The sequence below is a fragment of the Bos taurus genome, chromosome 17, assembly GCF_002263795.3.
Source record: "Bos taurus isolate L1 Dominette 01449 registration number 42190680 breed Hereford chromosome 17, ARS-UCD2.0, whole genome shotgun sequence".
Classification (NCBI taxonomy): domain Eukaryota; kingdom Metazoa; phylum Chordata; class Mammalia; order Artiodactyla; family Bovidae; genus Bos; species Bos taurus.
In genome coordinates this window covers 45,278,704-45,298,491 of record NC_037344.1, presented here as the reverse complement: position 1 = coordinate 45,298,491, position 19,788 = coordinate 45,278,704, and the positions used below count along the sequence as shown (strand labels likewise).

The 19,788-nt window shown below is 45.5% G+C and overlaps 1 protein-coding gene across 9 annotated transcripts in view; it reads left to right on the top strand.

The window, feature by feature from the left end:
• SFSWAP (splicing factor SWAP) overlaps positions 1-18,577 on the top strand; it is an 81,022-nt gene extending 62,445 nt beyond the window's left edge. For 4 of the 9 annotated variants that reach the window (XM_005217657.5, XM_005217656.5, XM_024977182.2 and 1 more), the window contains 5 exons: positions 3,147-3,302; positions 4,544-4,669; positions 16,420-16,575; positions 17,857-17,929; positions 18,262-18,577. In XM_005217657.5, the coding sequence (XP_005217714.1) occupies positions 3,147-3,302; positions 4,544-4,669; positions 16,420-16,575; positions 17,857-17,929; positions 18,262-18,327 (577 nt within the window). In that variant the 3' untranslated portion in view covers positions 18,328-18,577. Of the gene's footprint in view, positions 1-1,205; positions 1,314-3,146; positions 3,303-4,543; positions 4,670-16,419; positions 16,576-17,856; positions 17,930-18,261 lie in introns of those variants that run through there. The other 5 variants (XM_024977183.2, XM_024977184.2, NM_001192319.3 and 2 more) reach the window with 4 other exon arrangements.
• Positions 18,578-19,788: the final 1,211 nt, after the last annotated feature.

The window sequence follows — 19,788 nt, the reverse complement described above, 5'->3', positions numbered from 1 at the left end:
GGTCTGTTCAGAACTAGAAGTGTTCATGAAACACTTGGAATTTCAACTCTCTAGGATTCCATGGTTTTTATTGACTATCTATAGTAGAGTAAGTCATTGTGTATATTATGTTAGTATTTTTAAAATAGCTTTTATTTTAGAATAGGCTTACATATTTTATATGCAAGTGTATTTTATATTGTTTAGACTTACATATTTTATATGCAAGTGTATTTAATATTGTTTTCATATATTCAGTGCTGACAAGTGCAAGAAACAAAATCCTAATCCTTAGTGTATAATTTTCAGTTAAAGAAAAAGATTAAAAAATTGTTAATATGAGTTCTGTGATGGCAGGCCGACAATTTTACCTTAATTTTACCAACAAAGTATTTTATGTGTAAAGAGAGCTGAGTATTCTCATAATTCTCAAACTTTTAAAAAAATCTTAGTAGTATCTATGAGGAAAGAAATGGCGACCCACTCCAGTATTCTTGCCTGGAGAATTCCATTGACAAAAGAGCCTGGCAGGCTACAGTCCATGGGGTTCCAAAGAGTCGGACATAACTAAGCGACTAAGACACACACACAGAGTAATATCTATGTGATACTTTCAGTTAATTTTAGTTAAATCAGCTGACTTTAGTTAAATCAGCAGATCTTTGGTGTTTGATTTTACAGCTTAAATAAAGTATCAAGGCAAAGTGCAACTTTATTATAAATTGTTTTTTAAAAATACTATTAGAAAACAAAACCTTCAAAGTATTTGTCCAGGAAGTTTTGCCTTGAAAGCTTGTATGTGACAGTGATGCTGCTTGAAATCAGACCACCTCTGAACTCAGGGCGCTGAAGTGGGTTTCAGGTCTGGTTGGATGTATGGAGGAGCCCACCTGTCCTGTGGTTGGTCTCTGGGTCCCAGCGACATAAGTTACCTTCACCAAGTAGGATCCTGCCTCAGCTCTTATTTCTGAGAAGAGTGAGTTTTATCTGATAAAACTATATATTTTTCTAAGCTGGTTATAGACCTGCTTTCTTAATCCAAGCTCACATTAATAATTTCTAGGGACCCAACTGAATTTCGAATGCAGCAGTTATGAAATGAGGGAGGTTGGTGTTCTTGGTAATATGAATTGTTTGAAATGTAAAAGAAAAAAATTAAATTTTAACCAAAATATTGAGGTTGCTAATGATAACTATCATAATTATTTCTTTAACTGTCTTTTCAGATAGAATAACCCATTACAGACATAATGTCTACATAGGATATATCAGACTGTTTCTTGGGCCTGACACAATTTAATCGATTGTTTTAAAAAGACTACTGCCAGCTTCAAGTAAAATGACTTTTGTTAATATTTCTGCTTGGGGTAGGATGCTACAGTTGAAATATATTTTCTTTTGTATATTAAATTACTAAAGTCCTATGTAAAATGTAGAAAGTTAAGATTAAAAAGCTTTACTATCATAAGTAATTTTTATGTTAATATATTAATGCTTGTGTGGTTGAAGTCCCATTTATCAAGTATGTCTAAATTACTGATGACTCGGGCTCTCCAAAGGTGAATTAGTCATAGAAAAATCTTTAGTTTTGGAAATCAGTCTGTTGCTTCTCAGAAAGCACAGTGATTACCGCAAGGCAGTATTTAGTGTCTTTTAAATCAACATTGATTAAAGTATAAGACTTCTTTCTCTGTTGTTTTCTGCTTTTATATCACATTAGGTTTTATATCTTAATGGGATAAAGATGTATTCATGCAATTTACTGCCTAAAATTAAAATCCAGTTTTAATAGTTTAGGTATTTTAAAACTAAACTCAATGAGACTAAAGCTTGAAATTCAATTTATTTGTAAAGCTTTTAATAAGATCACCTGTGGTGTCATTTCATTGGTTAGTTTGTGTCTAAGGGGAGGTTTCTAGGTAGAACTCTGCACCCCCACATTTTGGGGTGTTCTCTGTGGAGGATAATGGGCCCTTGTGTCACTTCCTGAAGTAAAGTTCCCTCAGGGCTTTCACTCAAGGAGAGGCTGGAGGTTAACGTGGCTTTTGTAACAGTTACATTTAATGTTCAAAAAGAACTCAGGTGGGCCAAATTGGGGTCATATTTTAGTTTGAAATTTGTAATTCCTCACTTCTTCCACTGATAAACTGCATATCTAGTCAGTGAGTGAGTGGTTTATCTCCTGATCCTGATCTTTGAAGGAACGTGGGACACTGATGTTCCCACGAGGAGACAGTTCACATGCTGGTTTCCAGGAAGTGAGTCGTAACCCCAGACAGAGCCACAGCCATTGATAATAGTGTTGGGGAGAAAAGCTGTGGAGACACTAGCCCCTCAAGAGAGGAGGAAGGATTTGTGAGTGAAGTTGGGTCCACAGTTCAAAAGTTAAAAGAAGTAAAACCTGGGATCCTCTTGGTTATTCAAGCCAGTTGGTGCCGGATCCTTGCTGCCAGGGCACCAGTGACACTCGTTGGGTTCCATGAGGACCTGTGAGCAGTGAAGTAACAGGAATGGAGAAGTGGGTCGCAGATGTGGTTAAACACTGGTAGAAGCAGCTATTTATAAATATCTCATCATTCAGACAAAAGGTTTCCTTATGCTTTTATTTGACAACAAACTGTTATTATTATTTAAGAAAAAAATATCCAAGTTGCATTATGCTTGAAGTTTTTTGAATTCAGACTATTGCATCTCTATAAGAAGGCCTCTGGTCACGTTATACAGATGATTTAAGGAAAGAATGGAATTCCTGTTTCTTGAACTGTGTCGTGGTAGCAATATTAAGAGCCTACTTAATAGAATAAAAACATTAGAGCTTCTTTAATCAAAATAAAACCCAAGTGTTATCTGGCATAGCTCATGGCCCATAATTCTGAGATGGGCTTTTTTCCCAGATAACTTGAAATCTACTGGTAACAGCCTCTTCACTTTAAAGAAATCTAATACTCATAGCCACCGCTAAATGGTATTGTATTTCAAAGTTACGAATTTGCAAACATTAAAAACTAATCCATTTTCCTGATTATTGAGTTTATTGTAGAATTCTGCGTCTGAGCGTTCCATAGGTGCGATAGTTTTGATTAAGCAGAGCCCTTTTTCAGGGTTCTAGTGCTGCCCAGCTCAGCACATTTTATTCTGAATGTGAAGTGTGTACCTCCATATCACAGACCCACAGCCTCCCCAGGGACGCTGAGCACGGAGCCTTGTCAGAGCAGCTCGGCAGTGGCAGCAGCAGCAGAGCGGGACAGTTATCAGGCAGCTTCGACCACGAGCAGATTTGCCTCCTGGAGCTCTTTTGAGGGGAAACCTGGTAAAATGTCAAGGTGTCTGACTGACCTCACCTTTGTAATCTGTTACTTAAATCTTAGGAAAGGTCTGGAAAATCAAAACCGCTGTATAAGCTGAGAAGCAGTTGTGTGGGAGGAGCCCCAGAGTCGAGGGGAGTTGATCCCGGAGCAGGTTCATTCTGTGGTTGTGGTGTTTTTTCAGGAATGACTCAGGGTTTTCTCCATGACACAGAGGGTGGAATGTGATTACAGGCTGATCTTTGCAACAACCATGTGTGTTGTTTGGGAGGTTTGGTTGTAACTGGAATGATTCAGTGTAGAATATTTTTAGATGACAAAAATCAAAACATCTCTTCTTTACATTGGTTTTGAGTGTGTTGTCATAGAAACAGAACAGAAATAAATTGTTTTGGTTTTGGGGGGTTTTTTTTGTTTGTTTGTTTTTTTGCTCAGATATCTGCTTATTTCAGATTTCCCCAAAATAGTATTTTCACTGAATGGACAAAAAACTTAAATAAGAGTCCTAACCCTATTATTAAAGGTCTCTTCTTAAGGACCTGACCCCACAGGTGAGGGTCTGGAGTTGGAGCTCTATGTGCTGGTGTCTGTGGGACACTGCATGAATAGAATAGTCCTTTTCCAGGCACAGGAAAGGGGAGAGTAAAACATTAGAAATCTCAGAAACAAATGATTTAGCCAAAATTTTCGCGGGAATGGCATGGTCTGAATTGGATTGAAGGTTTAGGCTTCCTGCCAGTGGGCCTGCAGCCTGTTCTTCATGCTAAGAGCCCATAAGATGAGTGCACACAGGAGAAATTTCAAGTCACCTTCTAACTTTATTCTTTTTAGTTTCTTCCTCTTGCCAGTATTCAGAACAAGTAGAAAAACTCACTAGAGTCTCAATGCCTTTCCATCCCTAATTTTGATAGAAATATCAGTGAGCTGAACTTTTTAGGGCAAAGGCAAGAGGGAGGAAGAGCAGCAGCAGGCCCGCGTCCACCAAGACCTGCAGGGAGACGCCCAGTCGGGGAGCTGGCCGCTGCCGGCCAAGAGCACATGGCTCCAGCCTCAGCATTAGTTGTGCCCCGGTTAGAAGTTTAGCACTGGCGTGACAAGCACTCTGCCCCTGAGCCTGGATCCCATTCTGGGTCGGCAAGAGTAGGGAGGTTGGGGGCGGGCCTCAGAGGACAGGCCAGGGCTGGCCGCCACCTCAGTGGTGGAGGTGCTCCCCTGCCCCCACACACAGAGAACTGAAAGGCCCGCCTTCCTCTGCCCAGGTCCCGGTCCCGGTCCCCTCGGAGACGAGCGCACTCCCCCGAGAGACGACGGGAGGACAGGAGTGTCCCCACCGCCTACCGGATGAGTAACAGCCCTGGAGTCAGCAGGAAGCGGACCCGGTCCAGGTAGGCAACCAAGCTTTCGCAGATGTGGGACCTGTACTGGGAAGGTGGGGCTTCCACATCCACAGCACAGAGCTGTCGGGAACCAGGGAAGCAGTTACTTTGACTGATCCTGAGTCATCCTGGCAGCGTTTCCACTGCTCTGGAACTCTCACAGGCAGAGGGGAACTTGCCATGCTAGAGCCAGGGACCATCTGTCTTTGCAGTGGGTCATGGGGTCTCCATTTTCCCCAAGTCTAGGTGCTCCTCTGGACCCCCCACACACAGCACCTTATCCTCTACCTGTCGAGAAGGGAAAGGACAGTAGGGATGAGTGTCAAGGAAAATCAGAAGTTCAAGTCTCAAGTAGGTCCCTGCTGCTCAGGACCAGGCCCCAGCTTCAGCTCCCAGGAGTGGGCCTGAGAGCAGGGACAGGGTCCGTCCTCTGACCCCTTGACCATTGGAAGAGACCTGTCGAGGAGGGTGAGAGAGCCAGGTTCCCACATCACCGCCGCCCCTGGTCTGGGCCTCTGACACTCAGCAAGCCAGGGCCCCCGCTCTCGCTCCCTGGGAGAGAGCTCTAGGGCTGACCTCTGCCACCAGAGGCCCCAGTACCACCACTGACTTGAGAAGACACAGAATCCAAGCCAGGAGCAGGGCTGGTGGCTGGTGGACCAGTGGGCGTTTCCCTCTCAGCTAAGCATTGCCATCTGGAGACCATCCCGTCCATTGTGGGAGGTGCCACCTGAATACTTTAAGTCACTTGGCTTCTGTATTTCCATTTGCCCCAGAAATGAGGCTTGTTGTTTTTTGTGCCCTGGCTCTGGAATTAAGCAGGCCCCAGCTGTTGTAGGTGGACAGGAGTATTGCTGTCCCAGCGACTGAGGCATCCAGAAACAGGCAGGATGCCATTGTTGCCCATCGTAGTCTCAGATTGCATGAGACTATGCTGCTTAGTGTTTGTGTGTGTCAGGACATCCAGAGTTCCAGAACCTTCTGGAGCCTTCCAGAGGACAGATCTGAATTTCAGGTGTCTGCCATTCTTGGGCAAATGAACCCAACCATCACCCAAACCTGCCTCAGAGGCCCGCCTCCATCAGCACTGCCCTTAACAGGAAGAGTTCTAAAAGGCATTGCTAGCCAAATAATGTTCCTGCAGTCTGGCTAGTTATGTGATCGTTCCATTAAATGATAAAATGTCATCTCATTTTCTTAAAACAGTAAAAACAGAAAAATCAGAAAGGAGCTGTGAAGCTAATATATTTCAGCAAAGGCTTCATGTACAGACTCATTCCGTCTGTTTATAAATTTCATTTTGTGCCTTAGAAATCCCTCACTAAGCGTACGTGACTGTTCCAGGATAACATGATGAAAAGTGAAGTCCATTTTAAATTTTATTCCTTATTCAAGTAATTGACATTTGAAATTTATCATCACCCTTGGTATATGTAAAGGGCATGGTCTAAAATTAATTCCTTGTAGCCGAAAATCTCTCCTAACAGAAGAGTTCTTGCTTTACCCTCAAAATTAGCCATTGCATTAAAAGAGCTATCACTTGAGACTATGGTAATTATATTAGGATTCATCAGAGCTTGTGTTATCATCGGAACTTTAAGTCAGACAAAAGAAGTCAAGATTCATCCCACTACAGGGCCCAGCTGCCCTGCCCTGGTGGATGGGATTAATCCTGTGACCTGACTCTGAGGGGCTGTGGGCAGTGGTGGATTCAGGGGGAACCCAGAAGAGTTGAACATGTGCATGATTACTGGTCAATTTCATGGTGGTGATTATAAACTGAGTTGTCTCCCAGTTCAGTTCAGTCACTCAGTCACGTCTGACTCTTTGCAACCCCATGAACTGTAGCACACCAGGCTTCCCTGTCCATCACCGACTCCTGGACCTTGCTAAAACTCACGTCCATCGAGTTGGTGATGCTATCCAACCATCTCATTCTCTGTCATCCCCTTCTCCTCCTGCCCTCAATCTTTCCCAGCATCAGGGTCTTTTCTAATGAGTCAGTTCTTCTCATCAGGTGGCCAAAGTATTGAAGCTTCAGCATCAGTCCTTCCAATGAATATTCAGGACTGATTTGCTTTAGGATGGACTGGTTTGATCTCCTTGCAGTCCAAGGGACTCTGAAGAGTCTTCTCCAACACCACAGTTCAAAAGCATCAATTCTTTGGCACTCAGCTTTCTTTATCGTCCAACTCTCACATCCATACATGACTACTGGAAAAACCATAGCTGTGACTAGACAGACCTTTGTCAGCAAAGTAATGTCTCTGCTTTTTAATCTATCTAGGTTTGTCATCACCTCATGGCAAATAGATGGGGAAACAATGGAAACAGTGACAGACTTTCTTTTCCTGGGCTCCAGAATCACTGCAGATAGTGACTGCAGCCATGAAATTAAAAGACGCTTGCTCCTTAGAAGAAAAGCTATGACAAACCTAGAGTTGTCTCTAGGTCCAGAATATGTTTTTTTAGAGGGCAAGTTATATAAACCCAACAGTCAGGCTGTTCCCTCTGTCCTTCTACTCAGAGTAGCTGCTGGGGCGGAGAAGGGGGTCTCTGCTTCAGTACAGCAGCAGGTAGCTAATTATGCACCAAGTCAGGGCGACTAATCCCATCAGGTCCCCCAACTGAGGGGAAAGTGCCTCCTCCCAGATTTGAAGGATTATTCCTACAAGCTGATCATTGAATGCAATGCTTCTTTCGCTGACTTTTTTTTTTTAATTTTAACTTACTAGAAAGTTTTTAATTTACTTAGAAATAGTACAGTGAACAGCCATCTGCGTGAAGCTTGTAGCTCAATTCACTGTTAATGTTTTTCCCACATTCGCTTTCCTCTCTCTCTCTCCCTCCCTCCCACCTTTCTATGTATGTATTTCATGACTTACACGAGTCCAGGCCAGTCCAGGTCATTGAAGACCCCACACTCTGGGTTTGTCTTACTTTGTCCTCTTGGCTGTGTTGCTGTTAAGTATCTGCGGCAAGAGTACTGTATACTGTATAAATGTTGCCGTGTGACTTCCCATGGTATCACACAGATGCACACGTGTCCCTTTGCCCCGTTACTAGTGACTCTGAGTTTGATGGCTTGGTTAAGGTTGCACTTGCTTTTGCCTTTTCCTCTTTGAACTGGCAGGTAGTCTGTGGGCGGCGCTGCACAGTGTGAATGTCTGCTGCCATCGACTTTCTCCTCATTTTTTCTCTAAAGACACCCCACCCTTTGTTTAGTATCATTGTGGATTTGGGGTTTGGGGAATTTGTTTTATATTGGTTGCATAATAATCCATTGCCATTATATTCCATTTGATGGTGACATCGTCTCACATTTGACCCCGTTGTTCCTTGAGCACTTTGTCACTTTTGACCCAAGATACTCTAGGTTTAGCTGTTGCTTCCCCTACCTCGGACCTGGGGTCAGTCATTTCTCCTAGGAATCATGGTTCCTTTTAGTGAGTGTTTAGAAATCTAAATTTGGGTAGAGTGAATATTTTTTAAAGTAAAATTCATGAAAATGTTTAGCCAAATCATATTACCATATACTCCAACAGGAAGTCCCCGTTACTTTATAACAGTAAATAGTTAGTGATTGATTGGGGAGGGGGTGGTTAGCATTGAATTCCTCCAGCTCATCACTGCTCTGAACACATCAGTAAATGTTTATCAAGTAAGTGGGAATATACTGCTGTTCTACAGTTCTTACATCATACATGCTGCTGCTGCTAAGTCACTTCAGTCATGTCCGACTCTGTGCAACCCCATAGACGGCAGCCCACCAGGCCCCGCCGTCCCTGGGATTCTCCAGGCAAGAAGACTGGAGTGGGTTACATCATACATGAGATGTTATTAATTCATTGTAGACTATGACTGTTAAAGGTTGTAGAGCAACCAGTTAAGAAAGGCTAAAAATCTAATAGAGACTGTTAAAGAGAACATTAAAATGCTTTATTAATGCAAAAGAAAGCAGAAAAGTGGGGAGGGGAAGGGAAAAGAACAAATAGACAACTGGAAGGCAAAAGAGATTGTTAACACCATCTGTACAAATGATTACATTAAATGTAAGTAGACTAAAAGCTCTAGTTAAAAGGCAGAAATTTAGACTACATTAAAGTGCAAAACCTAATACTAAGCTGCTTAAGGGACACCTGAAATACACAAAGACTTTGAAATCTAAAAGACTGAAAAAAGATACACCATACAGGGCTAATAAGAAGAAAGGCAATATGGCTGTTTTAATAGAAGACCACATAGACTTGAAGCAGTGGTGCTAGAAATCAAGAAGGCCTTTTCATAATGATGAAGGGATCAGTTCTTCATGAGCACATAATGTTTTAAATGTGAGTGTTGAATAAAAGCTTTAAAATACTTGAAACAGAAACTGAAAGAATTAAAGGGAAAAAGGCAGGCAGTATAGCAGTACAGATGCAGCAAACGTGAGCAGAGCATCAACCACCTGAACACTACGCCCTGCAGTGAGGCACGCACTCTCATGGCGTGTGCGTCGTGGCGTGCTCGGGCCAGTCACCAAGCTAGACCATTCTCTGTACCACTGAATTAGTGCCAGTACGTTCACATAACACAGAGTGTGTCTTCCGACCACATGACTAAGTGTGTGTGCGTGCTAAGTTGCTCAGTCGTGTCCGACTCTGTGCAACCCCATGGACTGCAACCCGCCAGGCTCCTCTGTCCATGGGATTCTCCAGCCAAGAATACTGGATTGGGTTTCCATGTTCTCCTTCAGGGGATCTTCCCAACCCAGGGATTGAACCTGAGTCTCTTATGTCCCTGCATTGGCAGGCGGGTTCTTTACGACTAGCACCACCTAGGAAGGCCGACTTTAAGTATAAAAATCTGTAAAAGGATATCTGGAAAGATCCCAAATATTTGAAAATTAACATATTTGAAAATTACCCATAGGTCAAAGAAGAAATCACAAGAGAAAGTAGAAGATAGTTTGAAATGAATAATAATGAAAATGTGACACTCAAGTCTGTGGGGTGCAGTTGTGCTCAGAAAGAAGTTACTAGCTTTAAATGTTTATATTAAAAAAAGAGCAAAGTCTAAAAACAGTGATCTAATCTTCTGTCTTAAGCTAGAAAAAAGAAGAACAAATTAAACCAAAAGTAAGTAGAAGCAAGGAAGTAATAAAAGTAAGATCAGAAATCAACAAAACAGAAAACAGACTCACAGAGGAAAATAGTAAAACCAAATGATGGTTCTTTGAAAATGATTTTTTTAATTGATTAATCTGTTTTTAGATTGATCAGGAATGAAAGACCCAATAGATATTAAAAGAATAATAAGGAAATAAATACCATGCCAATAAACTTAACAATTTAGGTGAAATGGACAAATCTCCTTGAAAGAAACAAACTACAAACGGACAACAGAAGAAATGGAAAGTCTACATAGTTCCATACCTGCTAAAGGGATTTCATTTATAATTTACAACTTCCAAAAAACTCAGGCCCAGATGACTTCTGTCAGTCGAGTCTAACAAACATTCAAGAAAAAGGAGAACACAGTATATTTATAGACACTTCGAAGGAAACAGGAGAACACTTCATGAGCCCACCCTGAAGCAGATGGCCACGTGTGTGCACATCTGTGTGGTGTGGAGTGTGTTTTGTCAGGGGGTGTAGATGTAGTCATGAACTAATATTCTCAGGAAAAGAAGTGCAAACATTCTTAACAAAATGTTAGCTGATTTGAGTGTAGCAGTTTACTAAAAGGATAATAACCAATACATCGGGACCAAATGGGATTTGTCTCAGAAGTGCAGAGTTCTTTAACATTCAAAAACCAGTTGTTGTAATTCACAGTGTTGACAAAAAAATTGAAGAGAATCATATGACATCTCAATGGATGCAGAAAAAAGTATTTGACACAGTTGATCACCCATTCATTAAAAAGAAAAATGGAGGGGGGGGATATTTTTGGCAAAAGCAGGAATAGAAGGAAATCTTTTCCATCCAATTTTATTTTTTGCTGCACCCAGCAGCTTTTGGGAACTTAGTTCCCTAACCAGGGATTGAACCCTGGCCCTCGGCAGTGAAAAGGTGGTGTCCTAACCGCTGGACCACCAGGGAATTCCTGAAGGGCATCTTTGAAAAATCTGCAACTAACATCACACTTCCTAGTGCCTTCCTCTGAGATGAGAGACAAGGCCAGGGTGTCTGCTGTGTAATAGAATTCATAGCCATGACAGTAAGGCAAGAAAAAGAAATAGAAGGCATAAAGATTGCAAAGGAAAATGTAAAACTATCTTCTACATAATTATGTAAATCTTAAGGAACCTCTTATTTCTGTATACTAGCATAAAACACGGAGAAGGCAATGGCACCCCACTTCAGTACTCTTGTCTGGAAAATCCCATGAACGGAGGAGCCTGTTGGCGTGCAATCCATAGGGTCGCTAAGAGTCGGACACAACTGAGCGACTTCACTTTCATGCATCGGAGAAAGAAATGGCAACCCACTCCAGTGTTCTTGCCTGAAGAATCCCAGGGATGGGGGAGCCTGGTGGGCTGCCATCCCTGGGATGCCACCTGTGGGGTCGCACAGGGTCGGATGTGACTGAAGCAACTTAGCAGCAGCAGCATAAAACAATTAAAAAATGAAGTTAAAAGCAATACCATCCATAACAGTATCAGAAAAGCAAACTAAATATGGATTAGTGTAAGGAAACATGTAAGATCTTTCTACAATGAAAAACCATAAAACATTTCAGAGAAAATGTTTAGGAAACTTAAAGAAATGGAGAGAAACTCCGTATTCATGGATTGGAAGGCTTGGTATTAGTCAGATGCTCTTCTCCACAAATTGATCTGTAGATCCAATACAGTCCCAATCAAAGCTCTCATGGGCTTCTTGTAGGTATTGGCAAACTGACTAGCAGTCAGAACAACCTTGAGGACTTCCCTGGTAGTCCAGTGGTTGAGAGTCCTGCCATTGCCAGAGTCACGGGTTCAACCCCTGGTCCAGGAAAATCCCACATGCCACAGAGCCACTAACCCCACGAGCCACAACTGCTGAAGCTCACGCTCTAGAGCCCACGCTCCACAAGAGAAGCCGCAAGCCTGCTCCTCAGCGAGAGAGCAGCCCCTGCTCGCCCAAGTGGAGAAAGGCCCGCGTGTAGCAACAAAGACCCGGCGCAGCCAAAAACAAAAGGAAATTAGAAAAGAAAGAAAAGAAAAAAACTTTGAAACTAAATTGGAGGACTTTTACTACTAATTCAAGACTTACTAGAAAGCTTCATCAATCAGACAGTATGTGCTGTACACCTTTAAGAGGTAAAGAGCCAAAATAGCGCAGTGAGGAAAGTCTTTTCAACAAAATTTGCTTGAATAACTGGATACCAAAGTGGAAGAACAGTGACCTGTACCCCATATACCAAGTTTAACTTAAGATGTATCACAGACCTAAATGTGAAAACTGAAACCATTCTGTGTGTGTGTGTGTGTGTTTGTGTTTTTTTTTAAGAAAATAAGGAGAATACATTTAATGAAGTGCCAGAGAATCTTGAGGATATAGACAATTCCACCATAAGAAGAAAAGATTATAAATTTGACTTCATTGAAATTAAAAATTTCATTCAAAAGGCACAGTTAAACTGCATTGACAGGCCCCAGATGGGGAGAAATATTTGCAGTGTGTATCTTTGACAAAGGCCTGTGTCAATACCGAAAAGACAACCCCATAGAAAAGGGGCAGACTGCCTGAAAGATGTTTCATGACAGAATATATTTAAGGGCCTCGTCTCCATCAGTCTGGAAGGACGTTGTTGTTGAGCTGTCAGGGAGAAAAACTACCATGGCTTCCAGTTCTCTGATGGGCGCTTGGATGCACAGCCTTCTGGTCAAGCATCTGCGACTTGATATTGCTGTAGCATTTACCGTGTGCCTGGGAGTTGAGTTTTTCTCTTAAGTTTGCTGTGGGTGAATCAGGAAAGAAGGCATACACGGTTTCCTACACAAATTGTGATTCCATAAAAGATCTGGAGGAGATGAGGAAGGCTGGTGTCTTTCAGGGTGCAGAGTGATTTGGGAATGTAAAGGATTTCTTTGGGTTGAGTTCTGTGGTAGTTAGTCACTTGATCTGTGTTCCTAAAGTATGAACCATGAATATCTGGGCTACGGAATAGTTTCTCTTGATAAATAAACAACTAATAAATACTGTGCATGAGAAAAAGAATATATTTAAATAGCCAGTGAAGATAGGGTATGAAAAGATGCTTAGCTTCATTAGTCATCTGTTAGTGAAATGCAGATTAAAACCACAATGCAGTGCTGTTTACACTGACAGGAATAGCCGGAAATAAGCAAGCCCGGTATTACGTAGTAAGTGTCGACAAGCGTGTGAGCAGCCGTAATCCTGAGACGTAGCTGCAGGGCGGGGGCAGGGTGGTACAGCACTTGGGAAACAGTTCGGCGGTTTCTTACAGAGTTCCGCATGTACTGCTCCAGGGCCCGACTCTGCTGGTCCCAGGTGTCCACTCCCCATAAACATTTGCCCGCAAATGCCCACTTGATTCGTAATTGCCAAAATTGGCAACAACTCAGGTATCGGTTAACAGGAGAAAGCCTAAACTGTATGAAGGCAGATTCATACAGTATATAATCAAAGTAGGAACCATTATAATCAACACATTCTTTTGCCAATGAGAAATAAGTTTGTCTCTTCTTATAGCATAAAAATCTGTGCTTCGGGATTCAACCAACTCTTGGAAAGCATTTTCTGCGTCCTGCTGGTTGCAGAAGCATGTTCCCTGCAAAAAGTTGTTGAGATGCTTGAAGAAGCAGTAATCACTTGGCAAGAGGTCAGGTGAATATGGCGGATGAGGCAGAACTTCGTAGCCCAGTTCGTTCAACTTCTGAAGCGCTGGTTCACAGAGTGCGGCTGGGTGTAGTGCAGGTGAACTGGGCCCGTTCTGTTGACCAGTGCCGGCTGCAGGTGTTGCAGTTTTCAGTGCATCCCATCCATTTGCTGAGCATACTTCTCAGATGTCATGGTTTTCACCAGGATTCAAAAAGCTGTAGTGGATCAGACTAGCAGCAGACCACCAAACAGTGACTATGACTTTTTTTTTGGTGCAAGTTTGGCTTTGAGAAGTGCTTTGGAGCTTCTTCTTGGTCCAGCCACTGAGCTGGTTGTCGCCACTTGTTGTATAAAATCCACTTTTTGTGGCATGTCACAGTCCAATTAAGAAATGGTTCATTGTTGTTGTGTACAATAAGGGAAGATGACACTTCAAAAGGACAATTTTTTTTGACTTGCAGTCAGCTCATGAGACACCCATTTAACAAGCTTTATCACCTTTCCAATTTGCTTCAAATGCCAGAAGACTGTAGAATGGTCAACACTGAGTTCTTTGGCAGCTTCTCGGGTAGTTGTAAGAGGATCAGCTTCAGTGATCCTCTCAGTTGGTCGTTGCCAGCTTCCAACGGCCGCCCACTGCACTCCTCATCTTCAAGGCTCTCCTCTCCTTTGCAAAACTTCTTGAATTACCACTGCACTGTGCTTTGGTTAGCAGTTCCTGGGCTAAATGCATTGTTGATGTTGTGAGTTGTCTCCGACGCTTTATGACCCATTTTGAACTCTAATAAGAAAATCGCTCAAATTTGCTCTTTATCTCACATCATTTCTAAAATAAATATAAATAGCAAGTAATAAGTCATTAGCAAAAAAAAACATAAAGCAAGAAATGTATGTTAAAATGATGTATATAACAAAACTGCATTTTTTTAAGAATGTATTCCAGTGTCAAACAGCAAAGTTCAGCAGTGCAAAACTGCAATTACTTTTGCACCAACCTAATACATGCTAGAAATCAGAGCAGTGGGTCCTGTGAGGGAGGGGAAGGGGGTGCAGATGGCAGAGCATCAGTGGAAGAACCTTCTGGATGGTGGAATGTCCCTGATTGTGAGAGGTTTCTGGGTTTCACCATGTCTGCAACTTGGCCAGAATCAACAAATAGCACTTCAGACATTTGCATTTTGCTGGATGTAAAGCACACCTCAATTTAAAATAATACTATTAATAATTAGATTACTTAATTCCTTAAGCAAACACTTGGAAAGTTTTGTTATGAAGATCAAGTTGTAGTGATTTACAGGTCAGGATTGCTAACCTACCTTTATTTCATATCAGCAGCCCCAGGAGCTTAACTAGATTTGGGGTTGAGGTCACTTTTTTTTTTTTTTTAACCCTGCTTCCTTTGAAATCCTAGACATTTGTTTATAAACAAAAATTCGCAAAAACCTCTGCAGTATAAGAAGTAGGCCTGTGGTATTATGCACTTTCCACCTCTGTGTCCAGCCCCAGGAACAGCCTCTTCTTTCTCGACCACTTCTCTTCATCCAGGCCTGCACAGAGGCCACCTCCCCACAGCCCAGCTCACTGGGGGACACTTCCCGCAGCTGAAGTCGTCAGGCTGTCACCACCCAGGGCCAGACCCTGGTGCTGTGGTTGAGGCAGAGCCAGAAAGCTGTGCCCTGCCAGACAGGACGATCGGCTTGCTTCTCTGGCTCAGCAGTCTGCTACGCCAGGGGCCCATGGGAGCTGAACCGGGGCCTGGACTCAAGCACGAGCCCCCTCAGGTGCCTGGGGTGGCCCTGCCTGTACCCCACACTCTGCTACCAAGGCGGATAGGGGCACCAGGGAAATACCCTGGTGAGTGACAGGTCGGGTGGCAGGTGAAATGGTGAGAGGACGTGAGGACAGACCCTGGGGTGTCTGCAGGTTGGGGAGGGCCTGCAAGCTACCTGAGTCCTGAGGAGCCGGGAGGAGTCTGAGCTGTACAGGCGGTGACCTGGGGTGTCCGTGTTTAGAGCAATAAATATTTTCAGGGGTCACTATAGCACTGGGAGCCTGTCATCCACCCTCCAGCTGGCACCCTGCACAGTTTGGGCATCAGGCTCATGAAATTCACGGTGACCTGTGTCTGCAAAGAGTCTCCCAGAAATGCTTGGTCACAGCAAGAGGGCAGGCTGCGGAGGCCCCTGTGCTGTGTGCCGGGGTGGGCTTCTCAAGGACTGGCAACAGGTGGTCTTTGAGAGGAAGCCCAGAGGAGGGGCTCAGTGCCCGTGTGCACTTCCACGCTTTCACCATCTACACACGTTCCCTCTTTCTTCAGGCGTTTTAGGGGCACGAGAAGGAGGGTCACAGGGCAGAATGTAGCACGAGACCTTCGGGAAGCTCAAGGATGTCTTCTCTGGGCGGGGGAGGGTCTGGAAAGGGGAGATGGAGCTGGGGGCACATTTCTGACGTGGGATTGCAGGCCTTAGTGACTCGGAGCGTGTGGGCTAGTCAGCGAGACGTGGCCGTGGGGACCAGCGGGAGCACAGGCAGCCCCGGAGCACTGTCCACCTCAGGCCAGGACACACTGAGCTTTTGTGTTTGCAGAGCTTGGTTTTAATCATTTTCCATTTCTGGCTGGAAATTCCCGTTAAGTCAGCATAAATGAACAGGAAGCATAAACAGCACTCAGTTGCTTATCTTGAGTGTTTAAATGCAGATAAAGCGCTGAGTGTGTTATAAACCCACAGGCATCTGACTTCAGGACTTCTGTCTCAAAGGTGGTCTACATTTCACTTCTTGCATGGCTTTTATATTGTTACACCCATCCAGGTTTCAAGTTAAATGTACATAGTTCTTAAAAAGAGTTAATGTGTATAGAAGGGGGAAGTTGCCGAATTCTCCTGGAATACACCCAGCACTCCTTCAGAGCCAGCGCGGTGCCTTTGTCTAACACTGCTTTCCTTCCAGGAGCCCCCACGAGAAGAAGAAGAAGAGACGCTCACGGTCACGGACCAAGTCCAAGGCCGGATCTCAGCCAGCCTCCCCGAGCAAGCAGCCCGCGCGCCGCCACTCGGCCAGCATCTCTCCTGTGGAGAGCCGGGGCTCCAGCCAGGAGCGCTCCAGGTAGCCCCGCCGTGACCCGCCCCGACCTCTGGGCCGCGCAGGGCAGCTGAGACGGGGCAGGCTCGCTGGCAAAGCCCCAGACCCCTGCTCCCACGCCCTCCTCTCTGTGTCACTCAGGCTCAAAATGAGCCTAAGGCGGACACAGAGGTCAGAGAACCTAGGCTGCCTCCTGCACCCCGCACCCTGGGCTGCCCCCACCCCCCACCCCCCACCCCCCGTGAGCAGGTGGGGGGCCTCCCCTCCCAGACCTGGGTGCGAGTCCTGGGGAAGCGCCTGCGTCAGATGTAATGTGGCAGCAGCCGTTCCCTGATGATGGCACCTCTGTCCTCACATGGGCCGTGTGAGGTGGGAGTCGCCCCCGCTGCAGAGCCTCTGTGACCACGGGAAGGGAGCAGGCATAGGAGTGCACGGTGACTGAGCCCCAGAACCCCTGTCAACCCACTGCTCATTCTGAGCCGGAGCAGACGGGTGAAACTTGCTGAGCACACAGGCTTCAGGGCCGTGGGAGTCCACACTGACCATCACAGTCTCCCCATGCCCACGAGGTGGCTCCCCAAGGACTGGCTGCCCTGGCTGCTGGGAGGTATCTGCCAGACAATACCACTTCATAAAGCCGCCCCCACCCATCCACCCAGAGGGGCGCTGGGATCATGTCCCCTCCTGCTTGTAGACCCACTGTTTTCATGAATGTGAATTTTGGCCCATCTCCCCCAAAACTGGCGGGTGAGTGGCAGAGACAATAGCTCAGTTGCTGCTGCTGCTGCTAAGTCGCTCAGTCGTGTCCGACTCTTAGCAACCTCATGGACTGCAGCCTACCAGGCTCCTCCGTCCGTGGGATTTTCCAGGCAAGAGTACTGGAGTGGGTTGCCATTGCCTTCTCCATAGCTCACTTGGGGTGAATCAAAAACTAAGCTGTGGCTTCTTCAAAGGTGAAACTGAGTACAGGCTCCATCATCACTTGTGTGTCACATCCATGCCCCCAAAAGTCCAAAAAATGGGCCGGAGGTACCCACTCAGGTTATGGTCAGGTTCTGAATGCACGCCAGCTCTCTGTGCTGCCCTCCTTTTCTTCATCATTTTGTAAATGTGTCTTACATGATGTTTATATGAAAATATCTTTTGAGTTAGATTACATTTTATGAAATATTTCAAATTTCTGTTACATAAAATAGACAAGTAAAATACATACATTTATAAGGTTGCTTTATTTTTTAAAGATACTGGAAACAAAATGGCTTGAAGTATTTTTAAGCCCCCGATTTCTCTTTCTCTTTGCATTAGGGGAGTTTCTCAGGAAAAGGACGGTCAGATCTCCTCAGCCATCGTTTCTTCAGTGCAGAGCAAAATCACTCAGGTAAGGTGGGAATGGGTCTCTCTTCCCTCCCTTCTTTTTATGAAGGGGCTAGCCTTCACTTCCTTCTCCTCTCGTGGGTGCTGATGGGGGTCCTGGGCTGCTTGCCTGGAGGTCCCAGGGTGGCTGAGCCCTGAGCTTCCCTCTCCGGGCAGCCCTGCATCCTCCTTCCCGGGTGACCTGTGTGGACGACTCCTGGGCCCTGAGCCTGTGATCCTACCTCGGGTCCCAGCAGCGGGGCTGGGACGGAGCCCTGCCCTGAGCACATCCACGGCCCCCAGCACATTGCTCCCAGTCTCCTCTGTCTTCACCTCACCTTGTCTCTTCTCACACAGGACCTCATGGCCAAAGTAAGAGCGATGCTAGCAGCTTCCAAAAACATGCAGACCAGCGCCTCCTGAGACACAGGCCTCGGGCAACTGGGCGACTGGGCTCCCAAAGCCGGCAGAGCAGAGAGCCCCGACCTGCACAGACCATCCCCCCGGGGCTCCTGGACAGTTGGCGGGTTTTGTAAATTACTTTTTGATGACATTTTCAGTTGAAGATTTTTGACCAGCAGTCTCTTACCTGTATATTTGTAAATAATATCATGTTTCTGTGAAAATGTATTATCAAATAAAATGGGAGGAAAACACCTTTTTTAGCTAGTAACTGTGGGCAGTTTCTTCCTTGTCTGGCTTGTGAGTTTTTTTACTGTTTGTCGTCTATCATTGGCCTCTAACACTTGTTACGTGGGCATCAGGGGACGTGGGGATGGCTGTTGGTTTTGCCAGTCTGACAACACCCCTACCAGGCATACAACCACCACTACCCCCGACCCCTGGCTCCTGCACCCCTGACTGTGGTCAGAGCTCAGCACTCCCTGCACCAGGGCGCAGGGGCATCGCTGTATGGGTGGGTTCCTATCTTTAGCACCTGTGTCCTCCACGTTCGCTCAGATGGATGGTGCCGAACACAGCTATCCTTTCACTGAACCCTGCTCGCTTGGCCCCCATACCTCGTATTTTCACCCCACTGTAGGCTTCGGCCACAGCCATGAGAGGCCACCTTGCTTGTGTCACGTGGGCCTTTCTCTGCAGAGTACCCACGGCCCCGGGTGTGCGCAGATGCCTGTGCCTTATTTAAAGTGCCAGCAGCGAGGGCCTGCTGTCTCTTGTCCATGGTTTGACCTTCATCCTCCCAGTAAGAAGGTTCCACACCGTTCACTCACACACCCCCCTGTGCCAAAGTCGGAATTCATCCTGGTTCTGCCAACTTTCCAGAACCAGAAAATGGATCCTTGAGATGTTCCTTCTCAGAAAGCAGACGCCTTTCCAGGGGTCTTGCTGAGGATGGTCAGGAAGAAAACGACACACCCCTGGGGAACGACTGTCCAAGGCCAGGTTGGAGGAGGACGCGGCCGGGGCGCCGAGCCCGGGTGCACGCAGAACTGAGGGCGCGGAGCCACTTCCCGCTGCGGCTGTGGTCCTGCTGCCCGTTGGACACGCATGCACGCCCGTGTCTCACACACCTGTCCCTGTGCATGGCAGTGGCGTGCTGTGCTTTGTGGAGTTCTGTACTTTGTCCTACGGGCTTGCCTTGTGACGGTGCCCTGTCAGCATTTAAAGCCCCACCTTGGCCACGACCATCCAGCAGACACAAGCCTGGTGCACAGACCCGGGGCTTGCACGTCGGGGCGTCCTCTTTTTTTCCTGCTGTCTGAACAGTCCCCGCATGACAGCCACACTGGACATCCTGGAACAGACATCACCTAAGCACACAGGTACCATGGAGTCTGCAGTGGAAGTCTCAGGGTACATACCCTTTTGATTTTGATGCAAATAATTGTCCTCCAGAAAGGGCTCTTTGCAGTCAAACATGAG